General features: G+C 37.9%; 1 protein-coding gene across 10 annotated transcripts in view; it reads right to left on the bottom strand.

Moving 5' to 3' along the window:
- WNK1 (WNK lysine deficient protein kinase 1) overlaps positions 1–18,834 on the bottom strand; it is a 167,252-nt gene that overhangs the window by 3,229 nt on the left and 145,189 nt on the right. For 9 of the 10 annotated variants that reach the window (XM_087442940.1, XM_087442931.1, XM_087442934.1 and 6 more), the window contains 8 exons: positions 17,795–17,878; positions 15,819–15,902; positions 15,128–15,188; positions 11,892–11,965; positions 9,508–10,169; positions 8,647–8,849; positions 7,016–7,210; positions 244–431 (listed from right to left, as the gene is read on the bottom strand). In XM_087442940.1, coding sequence (XP_087299066.1) covers positions 244–431; positions 7,016–7,210; positions 8,647–8,849; positions 9,508–10,169; positions 11,892–11,965; positions 15,128–15,188; positions 15,819–15,902; positions 17,795–17,878 — 1,551 coding nt within the window. Of the gene's footprint in view, positions 1–243; positions 432–1,370; positions 1,398–3,323; positions 3,366–5,662; positions 5,756–7,015; positions 7,211–8,646; positions 8,850–9,507; positions 10,170–11,891; positions 11,966–15,127; positions 15,189–15,818; positions 15,903–17,794; positions 17,879–18,834 lie in introns of all 10 variants that reach the window. The other variant, XM_087442939.1, reaches the window with a different exon arrangement.

The raw sequence follows: 18,834 nt of genomic DNA, 5'->3' as shown, positions 1-18,834 counted from the left end.
CTGAGTTGACCAATAGGGACCTAGGGATTCAGGGAATGAAAAATAAAAGTGTACCTGAGTGATTTTTGTCTTGTTTGTCTAAAAGTGTTAAAATTCATGAGCTACTAAAGAAGGTCATGGGATGAAATGTTAATTCATAATTAATTAATGTTAATTAATTTAGTTTATATTGCCTCTGATTCAGATATATGTGCTAAGTGATACTCTGATAGATCAGGAACATGGCAAAAAGGGAAGCCTCACCTCATAATTCATGTGTCCTTTGCTTCCTCTCCTGCCTGAAAGAGTCATAGCATCCCGGGCCCAATTGTCTACCAACTTGTGCAGGTCATCTGTGAATGTGCCCTTCCTGCTTGATGTCATGGCAGGAGGCTGAGCTTGGGCGGCTTGGCTGTTCACTGTTCCCCCGACGGTATTTGTGCTGCTGGTCCCTAGAGTTAGAAGAAGGAACAGAAGACAATCCATTAAAAGGAGCTTGGGTTATAATTTCAAGAAGAGGAAAAACTTCACAGGATGATGAATGGCAAGCCACAGAATGGGGAGAGGATGAATTGGGAAGCCATGCAAGAAAGGAAGGTTCCAAGGTCTTATTTAACCAAATGTTTTTGCCTAACAGGGTAATGAAAACAGATTTTCTTCAGGAGTTGCAGATCAGGCTAAACAACTCAGGATGATGGTAGGCACAAAGGGTAGGGACCTCTTTCAGCCCATTCACATAGCATCAGAGTACTGAAACTTACTGCAAGTACTCTATTTCCAGCATCACATTGATGAGAGAGGTCTGGTATGGTCAATGAGGCTACTTGCTCTAGAAAATTGCAGAATGCAGGGCAAAGGAAGAAGACTTCTTGAGTACGGAGGCAGGGTTAAAGTAGGACTTAAAGGAATGCAAAGATAGGTGCTTGGCCCAGGAAAAGATGGGGTTCCCAATCCACGTGGACACTGCCACAGATTTTAGCCATTCTTTAATAAAAAGAGGTAATAGGAGAAATAGCATGCTCTGTTCAAAAAACTTTTTCACCTGGACCCATAAACATGAATTTGTAAACATAAACTTGGGATGAATTAAGGCTTCAACCTCTCCCAATTTCCTATGAGTAAACAACCAAGATTACTCATGAGGAAGGTTCTCTATGGTGTGCCTGAATCTTTCAACTCCAGGAAGACATGGAGATGACCTCAGTTGCAACTGGTTCAAGGATTCTAACCCCCTTTCCCTCCTCTTCCCAGAAGAGCAAGCACTTTCATGTGGAAGCAACAGGAACATTCAGCTGAGGTAGGGGTGCAAAGGGGAGGAGGAAGCTCTGAGGTTATGATATAGGAATTCTATTTCTATGGTTTGATGAGAAAGAAAGGAGTCTGTGTCCTGCCTGATTTCGGCTCTGCTGGAGGGCACACTGAAGATTATTCGAAGAGGCAAGTTTTAGGGAAGAGGGAAAGAAGAGTCATGGTCTTGTTTTTTTTTTCCTCGCCCCCCACTTTCTTACCAGATATCACACTTGCTGCAGAATAAACAAAAGCTACTAAAGTAAGTTGTGAGCCACTAGGCCTTAAGATATCCAAGTAATGCTGGGGGCTAAATAAATGCATAGATTTTCCTGTTTTCAAGCTCAAAGCAGCACCAGAGCACAGCAGCATACCTGAAGCAACTCTGCCATTTAAAAGCCCTTTGTAATCCATCACTGCTCTCAAGTCAAGTTTATAACCTACCACCCAGGGAATGGCACACACAAGCATGTCTGTACTGGAGTGACAGCTAATTCTGAGGTGAAGCTGCAGAGTGAGGAAAGTCACATGCTTCTTACCACCACGGCAAGACATGGAACTACTGCAGTGTGTATTAGCTCACTTCTTAGTGCCTGCTGGAGCCACTAGGGGATTGCTATTGCACATACAGTGTGAAGAAGAGTAAGTTCCCCTATAGTACAGGAAACCCAAGTGGAAAAGTATAAAAGCACAGGAAACAGCCTTCCTCGAATAGCAAGAGTGAGACGGTGGTGGAGTGGGAAGCGCTGGCAATGATGACGGCAGTCATAACAAAGATGAAATCCAGAATAAGCATATCACATGCACGAGGACTATTATCCTATCTGAATGATTACTGCTTGGTGAGCTTGATGATGAGTGAGACAATCACAACAAAACCCAGAAATAATCACAAGTGAGCAGAGCGGTCAAAAGCCAAATACAAGCAGCTCAGTAGAGGTGGATGCTGCTTATTCACAAAGAGCTCATGCTAGGAGTCACACCTCTCTAGTCTCCTGCTAGTCACCTTTGATACTGTGAGGCCCCTTTATAACCAAATTTCACTTTTCATTTTAATATATATTACACAACACTGGATTCTGAAAGCGGTGTTTATAGAGTGAAGGAGAGTCAATCACACAGTTAACTTGCTTATTCTGGCTTCTGAAAATAGGCTTTCCCATTAAAGAAGGAAGCAAACAAACACATCCCTTTCTGACCAGAAATTAACTCTTGGGAAAAGGTGACTTGACTATAAAAGCTTGGAGAATGGGTAGTACATTTAATCCATTTTAGTAGTAAAGTGTTTAAGAATACTTGAAATACAGACATTTCTGAGAACACTGCTTGCTTTCCAGAGATTATACTAACATTTAAAAGTTCTAAAAAGTAGTGTATGCTTTACCACCAAAAACCCACTTTTGATTTTCTCTTGCCATAATACATTTCCTCCTTCCCCACTCTCAAGCTGTCAGATCCTAGTAACAATAACCTATTGTGAACCACAACTTACTGCCCAGCATCTCAAGTATAGAGTTTTCTGGTTGACCCTGTGGGTGGCCTGTTGGGTTGTTGAGCTGTCTGCATCTTAAGGAGAAGCCACCAGTCTAAGAGGCCAAACTCTACAAAGTAGCGTTTCTCTCCTCACCAATCTAGCAGACGTCTCCCACTACAATGTGAGGGTATGGACTTTTGTATGCTTTGATCACTGCTGATTTTCCAATGGGCAGAATGGTGGCTGGCACATATTTGCTGACTAAAGGACTCCCTTTCCTAAAGCAGCCAGGTATCCCTGATCTCTCCATACATACCCATGAGCATTATCAACCCATAACTGTCACAGAGCTAGGTTCACAGGGGGTCATCACTGAGAGCATTTACTACGAGGTGATTTCTTAATCTGAAGGATAGCCAGTGGTCAGCAATTAAGCTCATTAAAGGATATATTAGAAAGGGGTGCAGAACTAGACAGAAAGAAGTTGGGAATCAGGGAGCTGTGAGGCTTCAGGGTTCAAAGAACTCACAGATAACAGGCTTTGCAATCAAGGACCAAAAGTAACAGAAAAAAAGATAATTACTACAGAGCTGGTTGCAAGGACAGACTTTTTTCACCATCTTCCCTGAAGCACAAAGAAAGAGCAATGTGTTAAAGATAAAGAAACATCAGCATAAAATATTTAGAATCTCCAAACAGCACACAAAGTCCCAGCAAGAGAAAGCAGGAGGGGAGACAGATTGGTAGAACCTGGGAGCCCTTGCCATAGATAGCGTTCTATGGGATGTATCTTACTGGCTTGTTAGCTTACCATGGTTATCTGATGGACTGTGGTACTACCTGGAAGACAGAAGTTGTTTCCATACCCAACATTTGTATCTAAAAGTGTAATGCCCTGCATTAACATTCTAGGATGGGGGAGGAACACCAGTCTCAGGTTTCACTGCTTGAATTTCAAATAACCAAGCAGTCTTTCCAGGGATCCTGTCCCACTTTCTGTTTCTCCTGCTGGGTTGTTAAAAAAGCACCCAATTAAATGCATTAGCAATTCTACTACAGTAGGCTGATAAATATACCACTGTTACAATTTTAAGTTAATTTAAATTGGGTAATGTATTTCCACATCCTAGACATACATACTAACCCTTTCCCATCTTGAAAAATCTTTAAAATTATGTGGAAAACAAGCAACTTTTGAACGTAAATAAAGCATTAAGCCAAGCCGTGCTTCCAAACCATTATCTATTTTGAGAGCATAGAATAATGCATCCAAAACTAAGACCCCCATGCCTATAAGCACCTGTTTTCTTTCCATATTTGCTTTACATCTGCCTCTTGCAATTTGTTCACCAAGGCTTATGTGATGTATACTCACGTGCTGTCAACAGATGTCGGGTCTCTCATTTTAGACTCAAAATGAAGTGATAAGATTTAATATTTTTAACCAGTTTCATTTGAGCAACAGTGTAATACCACCTACCTTTAAGAGTGTGATGATAATTTACTGAATTAATTAATTTGAAGTGGTACCTGTCATATTATACTTCACAAAAAAGCCTTGGTTGTCTTTCTTCCTTTATAGACATTTCAGGCTGAATAATACAGGCCTGACATGTCACATTCTACTTCAAGACACTTGTCTCCTATTATCAATGCCTTTTCATCTTTCTAGCTGGACATATAAATTAAGTGCTTATATATGTGTTAAGGTGCTAATATGCTTGGTCCAGCCTAGTCTAATCAGAAGAGCTACTGATCTGAGTACTCAAAAATCACACATGCTTGGAAAACTACTAAATTGGGTAATGCCTTCACCTTATTCTTTGTTAAATAGCCCTGGCCTAGTGATATGTGAGGCCCAAGGACCTCTGAACCACACTCAGAAACAGTGATGGCCTTAGCACATGCATTTATAAAGCACTGCAAAAACCACATCAGAAGTTTGAGGCCTTAAGAGAGAAGATCTTTATCCAAAGTGTAATAAAGGTTTTCTACTTGAGCTTTATTTTTAAAATTTTTGTTCCAATATATATTTATTGACTACCTACTATGTGCCAGGTAAGCACTGGCTAATCAGAGGGAAATGATGTGTGCTTCCCAAGTGCTACCTGTTTTTCTGTAAATGATCCAATTTGATTTGTACAACAACCCTAGGAGGTAGGTATCATCTTCATTTCACACATGGGGAAGATGGGCCGGAGAGGTTGGGTGACTTGCTATTGAGCCTTGTTCTTAAGAAGAAAGCTGAGAAATTCCAGCAATCATGTTAAAAAAGACCAGTTTCACTTGCAGGTGCTGGGCTTTGGTCTTTAATAGAATAAATGCTTTATCAGAATAACCACACTAAAACCCTTTTTGAACTACTGATTTTGTGGAGTTAGAGGGTAGTGGTGGTGAAAGGATCCAATGAAGAGATTCTAGCATCTTTTCAACTAATAGATGGTTAGGCTTAATTGAGAAGAAAAAAAAGATTCCAACCTATTCTGGAAAAACAAAAAAGAAAAGAAAAATAGAGTGTTACTTTTACCTGATGCTAGGATCTAAGTGCATCAGTGGTCAAGATGCTATCTGTCTAATGCTAGAGCAAGGGGCAGTACTGAATAAGACTGTGGAGTTCAGTCTTCGTTATTTGAAATGACCCAGCAGTCGATATAGCCTTGATACCGTATCTACCCTCTGTCACAAATCTATGAAGAAGCAATTCTACCAGGAAGTTATTTTTTAAGTTTATAGAAACCTATCATTATTTCTACATCTTCTAACATAATTAATATAGAGACCCAAACTTCTGAGGGTAATAGTAGTTCAGCCAAGCCACTGACTAGATGATATACAAAGAGACAAATGAAAATGGACTGCGTGATACATCAGATCCAAGCAGCAGAAAAACAAGGACGAGGAAGGAGTAAAGGTGTTACACACAAAGAGCCAAGCAGGGCGTACTCAGAAATCGGGTCCTCCTGCCACCAGGTTTGAATGTCACCTGCTCAGATGCACAGTTAAACTTCGCATAGCCTGTGAGAGGGGAAAAACAGGGAAGAACAGAGAGAGAAGAGACAGAACACAACTACAAGATGTTAGAAACTTGAGGCTGGAGTGGTGAAACGCACTCAGATGGCACACAGAAGAACAAGATTCTAGGGAAAGGTCAGATATGTAGGACAGGAAATATTAGGCCTCAATTCCCCCTACCTGCAAAATGCTGAAGCTTTTCCCAGTGGGAATAATGCTAGCTAGTTTGCACTCCTACCAACAAGTACATTCATCTTGTGAAGAGACGATCTAATCGTTAATTTCTGTGATATTGTGGCAAAAGCACCTATGCTAGTTATCTACATTTTCTTTCATTCTTTTCTACCCAGACACCCAACTCCTTTCAATTCGTGTTCTAACCTAACGTTACTAGAAGCTTTTTCCTCTATAGGAATGTTTTGAGTGATCATTAATAAACAAAACTATATCTGGAAAGTAGATTATGGATAAAAACCTGAATTGCAGGGCTATTCATCTTAGTATGCTACTCTCAAACTTAGAAGTTGAAAAAGTCTACACTGGCTAAGCAAATGCACTAGCTTTCAGAAACTGCTAAAACTCCTTAGAATTTGGTCCAGGAATTCTCAGTCTAGTATTTTTTTTTTCTTTTTTTGTGAGGAAGATCAGCTCTGAGCTAACATCTGTGCTAATCCTCCTCTTTTTCTTTTTTTTTTTTTTGCTGAGGAAGACGGGCTCTAAGCTAAGATCTACTGCCAATCCTCCTTTTTTTTTTTCCCCCAAAGCCCCAGTAGTTAGTTGTATGTCGTAGTTGCACATCCTTCTAGCTGCTGTATGTGGGACGCGGCCTCAGCATTGCCAGAGAAGCGGTGAGTCGGTGCGTGCCAGGGATCCGAACCTGGGCCGCCAGTAGCGGAGTGCGCACACTTAACTGCTAAGTCATGGGGCTGCCCCTCAGTCTAGTATTAAAGCTTAAGTTCCAATCCCAAATGAGTCATTTATTTAGTTAAGTCCTCATATAGGCGGCAGATGTAATTTGTTACTGTAATCCCTTGAAAAAAGCTATTTCACCTGATGGGAGCAACAAGCCCACCTAATCTAATCATCACCCAACTTCCTGTTTCAACCCAAAGATCCCTAAATGTGCAATACACAGGCTGTGTTCTGGTCAGCTGGTCTTCCAACCCACCTTAACAATACGTGACTCATCAGGCTTTTGTTCCAGATATGGCAATATCTCCATTTTAATGTTTTTGGAAGATGATGGTTGCTCTGATTTCTTACCTTGACCTGGAGCAGAAAGGCTTGGTACTGAAATGGCACCATCACTGGTGAAGGCTGAATAGAGGTTGTCACTGGAGGGAGATGGCTTAAGGGGCTGTAACAGCTGATTCTGCCCAGTGTCTGGGATGTTGCCAGGAGGGTGGAGGGTCTGCTGGGGGTGCAAGACCGAAGCTGCACTCTGACCAGACAGGTTACCTGCCAAAAGATAAAGCAGCATGAATAAATGTGTACCACCTTCCCAATGCACTTAATAGGCACTGCTCTTATTCCTCCACTTTGTCCCACTGAGTGATTAATAATGGGTCAAAAGCTGTAACTGAAGAAAGAACAAAAGCCTCACTAACAGGAGGGGAAGTGAGGAATCACAGGAGCTTCAGGGCCATAGGATAAACTATCCCAACAGGTTTTTTAGCTTTAGATAACCTAGATGGTTCATAAGTCTGAGCTGAGTAAGAAGACTAGAACATGCAGTGGATATGAGGGAAGTCCATTTTGCAATTCCATGATGGCTTTTTTTACCCTATTATAAAACACTGAGTTGGATCATGATACAAATAGGTTTGGTAGGCAGTCTCTACTTAGTCTTTCTTGTAAGCATGTGTCAGATCAAGTATAAGAGGTATCAAAAAGTGATGCAGATGACTAGAGTAATGTATATTTAAAATTGTTCTTAGTAGGTGGCTTTCAATCGCTAGTCAAGTGTCTTGAAATTGACTAACTTCTCTGTGCCCTAGTAACTAGTGGAACAGAAGTCCACTCAAAAAGTATGTCAAAATTGGGATCAGAATCTAAATTACCTGATATCTCTTATAATCATATCTCTACTAATGGATTGATTCTAATGTGCTAGAGAAAAGGTCTGGGTCTCTGAAAGCTTTCAGAAGATGGAAAGCTGCTATGAAGTTTGCAACTGCTCTCCAACATATTTAAATTAGACCTGGAGAGCAAATATGAGGTTTAAACTTATTTCAGTCCTTTTCACTTTTCAACTAATTATCTGTTAACATTACCATAATTTCACCAAAATGTAAAACCTACCATGATTAAAATAGACAAACTATAGTTTATTAACAAGAGATTATGATTTAACTATTTTTTTGATTACAACCACTAGCAAGTTCTTTATTCCAACATAGATAAATGAAATAAAAACTTTAATCAAGGAAATTACCACTCAAGACATACCCAAATAGCTATATGAAATTTATATTCATCCCAGTTGCAATTATCACCAATTCATTCATTAAAATGAAGAATCTACCTGAACTTTACTAAATAGAGAACAATGTATTTTCTTCCAACTGCCCAAGAGTTTGGTGAAGTGTGAGTTATATGAATTACCAGGCAAAGCTAAATGTTTTATCCTTAGGAACTATAAATGAAGACTACCAGTAGACAGCAATATGGATTACAATGGAATAAGCCATTGTATGCACACAGTCTACTCCCATACACTCAAAAAGAGGTACTATAAATATGGGGATTAGAGAGGTAAACAAAACAAGATTATTAAGACAGTCAAACTCCTTTGAAATTTAACAAAAACAGCAAATGTTCAACAGATTATATACAGTTGGAGACAGAAACAACAGATGGGACAGCCGTGGCTGACCTGGTCCAGGGCTTTTTACCTGAAAGCTGGGGGCTTTTATTCCCCAAGGAACTGCTGCGACTAGATTTGCTGCCTTTGCTTTTAGTGGGTCGCCTTCTTCTTCCTGAAAGGGGGGCAGCTGGAGGAATAATGACAGCAGGGGGAACCTTGCCCAGTTTGGTATACAAAGATTCAATTTCATGCTTCTGGCGACTCTGCAGGTCTTGAATCTCTTTAAGATGTCTATGAAAGATAACCAAACATAATTCTTGTTTGAAAAAGGTGGTTATAATATTTTTGAATTAACATATTCTTTGACCTCCGATTCAAGTACTTACTTACTCATGAATCTTTCCCTAAATGTACTTAATCTAATTTCCACTACCTTGAGATTCTAGTTTGTCAGTACATCTTGCTGGCCTCCATTATCTAAGCCAAATTCCGACAAGCTCCTAGCCAACAACAAATGATTGCTGATGTGTTAGGAGAAAAAGATACCCTGACTTTAGAGGCTATATGTAGGAGTACTGAATTTGCCACTCTGATCCAGTTTGTTAAATATGACCAAAAAAGCTGTCAACATCATCCATATCTCAGTGCCATTATCAGATTCATTTGGTAGACTAGTAAATAGCTAAGATTAGGTTAATAATGATAATAATACAGTAACACTAATACAAAGGTGCTGAAGGAGTTCTATAACTAGAGATGCCATTGGTTCGTATGAGTACAAGAGACTCAATGAGAACTACATTCAGATAACTAGTTTTTGCATATCACCCTCTCTTTAAAAGAAATGAGATAGAAGCATATTGCAGTGAAAAGAATACTAATCTAGGCACCAGGAGCTGGTCTTAATACAATCGTGTTATTATTCTCTCGCAGGAGAAAATATACTTACTTTTCTCGTAGTCGTCGCAGCTCTAACTTTAAGTCTTCATCTTCAATATCTGACTCATTGTCACTACTCATGTAAGAGGAGTTGAATGAATTACTAAGGCTTTGACTTAGATTTTGGACAGGAAGGCTCTTTGAGCTCAGCTGATGGGGGGAGTGTGGACTACCTGAACCATCATCCGCATCCCTACTTAGGAAGGCAGCCTCCAGGTCAGAAGACGGCCCGTTAAGATGAGAAGGCTCCGACAGTTCAGGTTTTTCTTTCTTTGGTATCACAGCAGGAAGAACAGCTTGTTCCAAATCCACAAAAGGAGGAGATGCCATCGATCTCTCTTTCTTTGCCTCGGCAATCTTGTCTTCAGTTTTTGATACAGAGAAACGACCTACTTTGTTTGCCGTAGTTGTCACCTGAAAACGTCCAACCTTGGTAGGCTGCCCAGTTTCTGACTTTGCTTCTGAGGCAGGAGTTTTGTGGGCACTATCTGGCATATCCGAAGAGATGCCATGAATGGTTATCCCATTAGGCTCTGGCTTCACCAGGGTACTTTCTGGACTACTACTTGATAGCACTGAGGACTCTGAAGTGCTGGATTCAAAATGAACAGACTTTGCATCTTCTGACTTAATTTTACCCTCTTTCTGGGCATCATCCATTGCAACTGAAACCTGATGGGACGAGACCAAAGTGAGATTAAAAAACAAAGTCCCTGATATTCAATTTTTAAAATGGACCATAAAAAAATTGAATCACTTTATTTCCCAGTCAGTCAGTAGGCTGATTATCTGTTTACACAGTCCATCTTTGACTGTGAAAATAAAGTGACTATCATTATAAAGAACAAACTATCTGTACTGAGATGTACAGATTAGATGTAGATTCTGAGTGCTTGGCTAAGCTTACTAAGTAAATGATTTACTTTCATATTTCATGGTATGCACAGGACTCAGATTCAGGTCTTAGTGAAAATACAAAAATCAACAGGTCATGGAATCTTGAAGGCTGCTTGTGAATAAGAAAAACTACAGGGGCCGGCCCCCTGGTGTACTGGTAGAGGTCCGGTGCGTCTGGTGTGCTCTACTTTGGTGGCTCTGGTTCCCAGGTTCGAATCTCGAGCATGGACCTACACCACTCGTCAAGGCACCTTGTGGCGATGACCCACATACAAAGTAGAGGAAGACTAGCACAGATGTTAGTTCAAGGCTAATCTTTCTCAAGCAAAAAAATAGGAGGATTGGCAACCAAAAAAAAGAAAAACTACAAAGATGAAATCTAATAAATGTTAAACGCCAGCTAAGCTTCAAGAATCTACACAACTAACTGCTACTAAAAGGAGGATCCAGATCTTTGTCCTAGTTTGTCCATATATTATAAATACAAACTCAGCCCAGCTATAAACTCTCAGAACCTCAGTTTACAAATGAGAAAAATATCACCTAATATCCCCAACTCCAAGTGCTATTATAAGATTAATCAGAAAGTCATTGCAAAAGCAGTGAAAGAAAAAAAAAAGATTTTTCAAAGCTCATTTGGCGCTACATACTAAAAGCCAGAAAATGTTCACTTCTTGGGCCAGCTGGGAAAATAAAAACGATATGGTATCACTTGATGCTGACTCAGTATTTTCACTTCAGAAATTAATCCCAAGAAAATTATCCTAAACATGGAAAATGTTTTTTATATACAAAGATGTTTACTATTACTTTACTTATTATGTTGGAAAAATTAGAAACAACCTAATGATTAACAATAGGAGACTGGTTAGGTAAAGCAAATACTAGATGGGAAAAAAAGATACAAAATATATTCAGAGGAGAAGCAGGGTCAATTTTAGATATACACATGTTTATCTGAGGAATGGAATGGAAGGAAATAGATCCCAAAAAAGTAATCCTGGGGTAGCAGAAGGATGGGCAGATAGCATGGCTATCTACTGTTTCTCTACTATTCTAAGTATTGTATATTTTCTCTAATTAGCATGTATTATTATTATTATTATTTTTTGGTGAGGAAGATTAGCCCTGAGCTAACATCTGTTGCCAATCCTCTTTTTGCTGAGGAAGACTGGCCCTGGGCTGACATCCATGCCCATCTTCCTCTACTTTATACGTGGGACGCCTGCCAGTGTGTGGCTTGATAAGTGGTGGGTAGTTCCACGCCCGGGATCTGAATCTGCGAACCCCGGGCCACCAAAGCGGAGCACACACACTTAACCACTATGCTACCAGGTCAGCCCCAGCATGTATTACTTTTAAGAGGGGAAAGTGATAAACAGCTTTATAAAAGAAACGTATCATTGAATTGGCAATTATATCCAGAAAGGTAGGTAATAATTTTATTATATACACACTCCCCCAAAAGAGGGAATCAAGAAGAAGTGATTGTCTTACCTGAAATCGCCCCATCTTAAAAACACCAGTTCCTGAAGTAGTTGCCAGGACAGGACCTTCTGTGACTTGAGAAACTGAAACCAATACATGGAGAATGAAAAGAACTTAAATTAGCATCTCTTTTTAGTTAGCTTCTTTTCCCTTTGGCCAGAAATACAGCAAAATGAAACTACGTATCAGATGAGGAAAGTCTTTAGAAGCAAGGAAAACTTCTTATCTCCCTTTCCCCTTAGGCTTTGTCCAACAAGGCGAAACAGTTATTGTTTGATCTCCTACAAGATACCTTTAGTATGAAAGATTATACTGTTTGTGAAAAACTGTCACAGTCCCAGGGCCTGCCTGGTGGCGCAAGCGGTTGTGTGTGTGCTCCGCTGCGGCAGCCCGGGATTTGCCGGTTCGGATCCCGGGCGTGCACGGATGCACCTCTTGTTAAGCCATGCTGTGGTGGTGTCCCATAGGAAGTAGAGGAAGATGGGCGCGGATGTTAGCCCAGGGCCAGTCTTCCTCAGCAAAAAGAGGAGGATTGGCATGGATGTTAGGTCAGGGCTGATCTTCCTCACACACACACAGACACACAGACACAAAAACTGTCAAAGTCTGAAAATATATCGTTAACCCTCTACCTTTCCTTTTACACACGGACAGATGATATGTCATTGTTTGAAAGAATAAAAGTTACATATAAGCAAAGCAGCTTCACAGCTTAACTACATTAGGAGATACGATAAAAACTAAGGTTAACAAGCAGTAAGAACTCAATTATTCATTCTTTAACTCAAAGATATAGATAAATGAAGGGAACAATGAGATTTTAAAAGGATATTAAAGGCTTAGAATATTATAGGATACTAGGATATTAAAGACCCATTTTTAAATGAAAACTAGGTATGGCAAACTGGTTTAGGCACTTAGGCGACATCCTAGAACATGAAAGTACAGGTGTCAGAATCACTGATAAGTAGTTTTGAGCAACTTTAAAGCCATCTAGGTCTTCCTTTCTAGGGACAATCACTTGTTTGAGTTTCTTTTTAGAGATAATGTAGATACATACCAGAATTTTCTTTATTTTCTACAACTAGTAGAATACTGATTTTGATATTTTCACTTAATGATATAACTTAGAGATCATTCCATATCAATATCTCATTCTTTTTAATGGCTGCATAGTATTGTACTATATGTATGCATCATATGTATACTTTTGTTAATGTACCATATTTTAACTAGGCTTCTACTGACGGACATTTAAGTCATTCAGAACTTCTTGCTATTATATAAGTGCACTAATGAATATTTTCTTATAGATCTGTGGAATAAATACCTAAGAATGGAAGTGCTGAATCATTTCCATTTAAAATTTTGATAGGCTTTACTAAACTGATCTCCAAAGAGACTGTACCAAGTCACTGGTGGCTACTAAACTTCTGAATTTGCCAATGAGAGGTGAGAAATGCAATCACTTGTAGTTTCACTTTGCATTTCTCTTATCATGAAGGAAGTTAAATATTTTCACGTCTAAGTTTCATTTTTCCATACCTTTTGATTATTTTTTGGTCCATGCTGAATTTATAAAACTCTTTATATTAGCAAAGCCAGTCCTTTTTGTGATATGAATACACACACACACATTTCCCAGTTTTTCATTTATCTTTGGACCTAACGGCATTTTTTTTCCCGTGCAGAAAATTTAGATCTATTACTGCTTCTGGGTTGGGTAGTAAACATAATAACACCTTTCTATATATCAAGGATCAGCAAACTATGATCTATGGACCAAATTCAGCCCACTGCTTATCTTTGTAAATAAATTTTATTGAAACACAGCCAAACTCATTCATTTATGTATTATTTATTGCTTCTGGGCTATCATAGGAGATTTGAGTAGTTGTGACAGAGACTATATGGCCAGTAAAGCCTAAAATATTTACTTTCTTGCCTTTTCCAGAAAAAGTTTGTCGACCCTGCTCTAGATAAAAAACAAAAAAAGAAAAATATTCCTTTTATGTTTCCTTATTTTATATACTATTTTATGATATCATATTTCATTTTTGATCCATCTGGAATTTATTTTGATCTAGGCTAGCAATCAATCTTTGCTGTTTTCCAGATGGCTGTCCAGTTGTCCCAAACTATTTATTGAAATATCCCATCTTTTCCTCACTAATTTGATAGGCGACCTTTTTCATATTCTGCCCTTTTAGTTTGTCATTTTCTAGACTTTTTATTCTGTTTCATTGATTTTCAAGTCACTTCTTTTAAAATGAAGAGAGCCAATTCAGAATGTTATTGTCTTAAAAATAATTTAATTTAGAGAGGTTTTAAGTGAAATTTAGCATTTAAGGAAGACAAGAAGTAAGAGTAATCAGGTAATCTTATTAATAGTTACACAGGGAAGTACATTTATTTCAGGTGGTGGTGAGGGAATGGATATACTGTAAAAAGGGAAATTAAGCATGTGCTACATAAAATCACACTAAGTATAGTTCATATTTAATCATTTTCACTTTTGAATATAAATGATTCTGAAGGAAAAGGTGACAAAAAATAGCTTAAAATTTCCTAGGTTGTGTGGGACTGATGATGTGGTGAAGACATTCAAAACAAAACTTGAGAACAGTAGTAGTTGATATGAACTTATGACTAAGCACATGGTGATAAAAGTTCTAATAAAATATTTAAGTTGGTATAGATAATTTTTACAAAATTAAGTTGGAAATATGCCTTTCTAAAGAGATTATATTTATGGACATGGCAATTCTAAAGACACTGGAAATAGATAAAAATAATGTTTCAAATGATTAATTGAAATCTTACATTTGTATTTCTACTATCTATGCTGTTCAAGCTTATCTGTATCTCTATATATCCAGTGTCACGGAAGCCAAGAGGTTACCAGTAAACTAACTTTTATAAAGATGCTTGAATTTCCTGATCTGTCTTAGTTAGCAAGGATCAAAGGGTCTTATGCTAAGAAACTATCATTACCCCTTGCATTCTCCCTACCCCCGAAAAATACCAACGTAAAAGATTCATTAATTTGCTAATATTATATGTTCTAGATATTAGTATCAATGCTCCTTGGTCATGAAATACATAAAAGTGTTCTTTAAAATAGTCTCAAATACACCTAGATTCTCAAGAATATCTTTCTTGACTATATTGACTATTTAGTCAATATAATCAATTATAGGGAGGTCTGGAAGCCGTAATATAAGAGGAAGAAGGATGATTCTCACCATCCTTCTGAGGTTGTGCTGCTGCTTCCATAACTGCTGTTGGAGCCACCACAGACACCGGCTGCAAAACACACACACACAGATACCACAAAATCTTTAGCTTTAGTCACTCAAACTTTTGTCCTGCTGCCTTTCCTCTGGTCTTTACAGAAGGCAGAAAGAAAGACAGTATATGTGAAGAAACACATGTCTGAGGCAATTTGTTTTTTTTTTTTACAGCCTAAAAATAAGTCTGATGTAAAGAAAGAGATTTTTAAGAAGAAATTTTGAGTCTTAATCCTTCTATGTTGCTTGCTTAATTTTTCTCATGGGATACTTGAAATTATAACTTGGATATTCATAGAAAAGTAGTTTTAATCAGAATGTTACTGTGTTACAAGCCTAAAAGAAGTTAAAATTTTAAAGTATAGCCTCCTCCAAAGCATAAATACAAAATCCATAGGACTGATCTGTAGTATAATTCTAACCAGAGGTAAGACAAGAAAAGTATCTTTCAAATCAAATATTTTCCATAGTTACATTGGGTCAGTGTTACTCTTTCATTAATCTGTCTCATTTCTGTTGGCTGAAACAAGCAAAGTCTCCAAATACGTGTTAAAGGTATTAATAATGGTCTAGGTTACAGTTTACGTTCCAGGAATAAAATACACTAGACTTATAGGAAGATTTCATTAAGATTTTCAAAACTTACACCAACTGCAGATGTCACTGCAACAGTCTCTGGACTAAGTGTTCTTCTCAATTGAGCATCAAGATCTTCCAAAGGTTGCTGGGACTAAATGAAAACAGCCACAGTAAGTATAGGTCTTTGGTATATTCAGAGCCACTATATATAGCCAATTTATATAGGATATACCGTTTTATGCTTTAGATTGACACAATATAACATTTGTCTATTCACTGACTATAAAACTCAATATACTAAGTTCAACTCAGTTATACTGCTTGAATGATTTACCATTCTCTCAAAATTTTATGTCAATCTCGCAAGCCTTAGATAAATTCGGTTACATTTATGTTTTTACAGTTTTGAAGTCTTCTTTCTTACCTTCTGTTTGATGTTACTTAAAGTGACAGAAAAGTTGTCTATTTGTCCTCTCCTTAAAAGTATATTCTGAAAAATGTATCAAGATCTATTGGTAGATTAATTGTATCACATGCTCCCTATTTTCTTTTTCAGTTTGGTACATCTTTCTGAGAACTTGTCCTTATGAATAAAAGATGACATTAACATATTCTGTCACTATAAAGGAATATTATTTTTTTCTTCAGGTCTTAACAATCTATACTCTTATATCCTATAGATGGCAGCAAGGAGTAACTGGAGGTTGGGCATCCCATTTTGTTAACCAAGTCTTACTATCACCCACCCCAAGGCCATAACTTTTATCCTTTGCCACAGTCTCTAATCCCACATCTATTTTGGCTTCTATCATCCTATTCTTCCACAGCCTTCATTTATGCTTCTCACTCTACATGCAGGCACTATCCACTTACCCTCCCCACCCCCCACGTCTTATTTGCTGTTTCTCATCACATTTTGAGCCCTCTTAGGAATTTGAATACAAGTTTTTAGTGAAAAAATAGGTTTAAAACTCCTAATTTACAGACCATCACAATGCAATTTCTTCAAAATTTAGCAGCTGATGGATTGGCTTCTCTGTTGGAGTTATTACTTTATTATGGCAAGTTCCTTAAATTATGTTCTATTGTACATCCGGGATTAAAGAAGCAAGGATAAATTCACACTTCTCAAGTTAGCAATTTACTATGTTTTTCTTAAATACAATTCTAAAATAAATTCTTCATTTAGTTTCAACGTTTACTAGCTTGTCCCATGTCAGAAGCTTTTTCATGGTTATAATGGATTCATAACGAGTACTTTCCTTAAAGGAATTCAACTAAATGTGTAGGGTAGTAGGGTAGTGTGGGAAGGGGAAACAATAATTTAAAGATTGCAGGCAATTCCGACTACCAATGAGCACAACTGAGTGTGAGATGGAAATCTCATATTCATGTCACTGGTCTCAGTTTCTCTGTGAGAAATCTCATGTTAGCTGAGCTGTGTGGTTTTTGTATTTAAAGATATAATACATATTTTTCATGAAACATGACCCTTAAACCCACCTATATGTAAGTCCATTACTTCAATAGGTGGTCACTGAAAGAAATGTCAAACACTCAAGAAAAAACTGGTAGCACTGAACTCATAGAAAAAGGGTATTACCAGTTATCAGTATGGTACACTTTCCTAAGAAACTTTCAAAGTTAATTTTGATTACATACAATTTTTTACTTCCACAAAGGTCTAGAACCTAATCTCACACTTAAAATGTAATTTCATTATTTTATAAAAGTGTGAATGATAGGAGGAGTTATATTTGTCTAGCAAAATATCAACTTTGCTATTTTCTTCCTTCATAAGATATGAAAAAACATTAATATCAAATGTTTTCTAGATGACTTGAAGCAACATTACAAACAAAACAACTGTGAAGCTTCTTACTTTAAGTAGGGCCTGGGTCATTAGCTACACTGTTTTAAAAGAAAGTTGTTACTAAGTTAAAACCAAATAGGAGCCAGAAGCCAAGATCATAACACGGAGAATTTAAATAAGCTCTGTGAAAAAGTACAGCACAAAAAGAAATTTGCCAAGTTTTGGTGTACCTGAGTTAATGAAGGTCCTGGAAAAGGTGGCAGCTGCTCACTGGGTAGAGTACCAGCTGGAAGTTCAGTGCCCACTGGCAGTACCTACAGACAATGAAGGGAAATTCAAGTTCACGAGACACTAAGAGGAAAGACTACATACTGGAGAGCAAATCAACTAATTCGAATGCAGAAGCATAAGAATAAAATGTATCTGGTTATGGCATGTTTGTCACCTGGGTTACATTCTGGTATCTATCTTAAATAAAGGACATTATAACCATGATACTATCATAGGAGTTACTATGACATACCAGTAAAATGAATAGTAATATTTAGTAAAAGGTTATTCCTTATGGAAAATTGAGAGAACAAAGGCTATATATGGACATGAGAGGCACAGCCTAGAAAAATTCTTGAGCCACTTATTTGGTACAGCATTACCAGGCTTTTCTTAAAACAAACAAGACTTTTCTGAGAAAACAAAACAGTTCAGAAATAACCAAGGGGCAGGTCTGATAACAAAAGGCATCAGAAATCTACTACTACCAAGCAATTTGTATTTTGTCTGAGTGAAGCCAATACATTACCCTACTGTAAAAGGAACTGCACATCAATGGCAAAGCAGAAAGATAAGTGAAACATTCAATACAGTAGAAAAAATATAGCCGTATTATTTGAAGATCAGAGAGAGTGAAGATGGCAGAATGAGAGGAAATCCACCATAGCAGAATTAGAAAACATTGTCTAGTTATTTTATTCCTAGGACTGGATTCTTTTCTCGCCCTTTGTATCAAATTCATCACCAACTTCCAACTTTTTATAAACCCCAAATTGTACATCTGTGGAATCTAAGCAAAGCAGAAAATTTGCTTCATTCTCATTGAAACAAAGATTTTGAACTGCTGTTACTATGTATAATTGTCAGCAGAAGCATTTAGCTCCCTTTTGGGATACAGATTTCTTCAGTTTATACCAATTAGGAAGAAATGCCTGTATTTTACCCAATTATTACACATTCTTAGAACACTGTGCAGTATGATTAACCCAAAAATCCTGCC

This window comes from Ceratotherium simum, chromosome 17 (genome assembly GCF_057802395.1).
Source record: "Ceratotherium simum simum isolate JZ-2026a chromosome 17, ASM5780239v1, whole genome shotgun sequence".
Lineage (NCBI taxonomy): Eukaryota > Metazoa > Chordata > Mammalia > Perissodactyla > Rhinocerotidae > Ceratotherium > Ceratotherium simum.
Note: the sequence above shows the minus strand (reverse complement) of the source record. Positions and strands in the feature narration are given on the sequence as shown.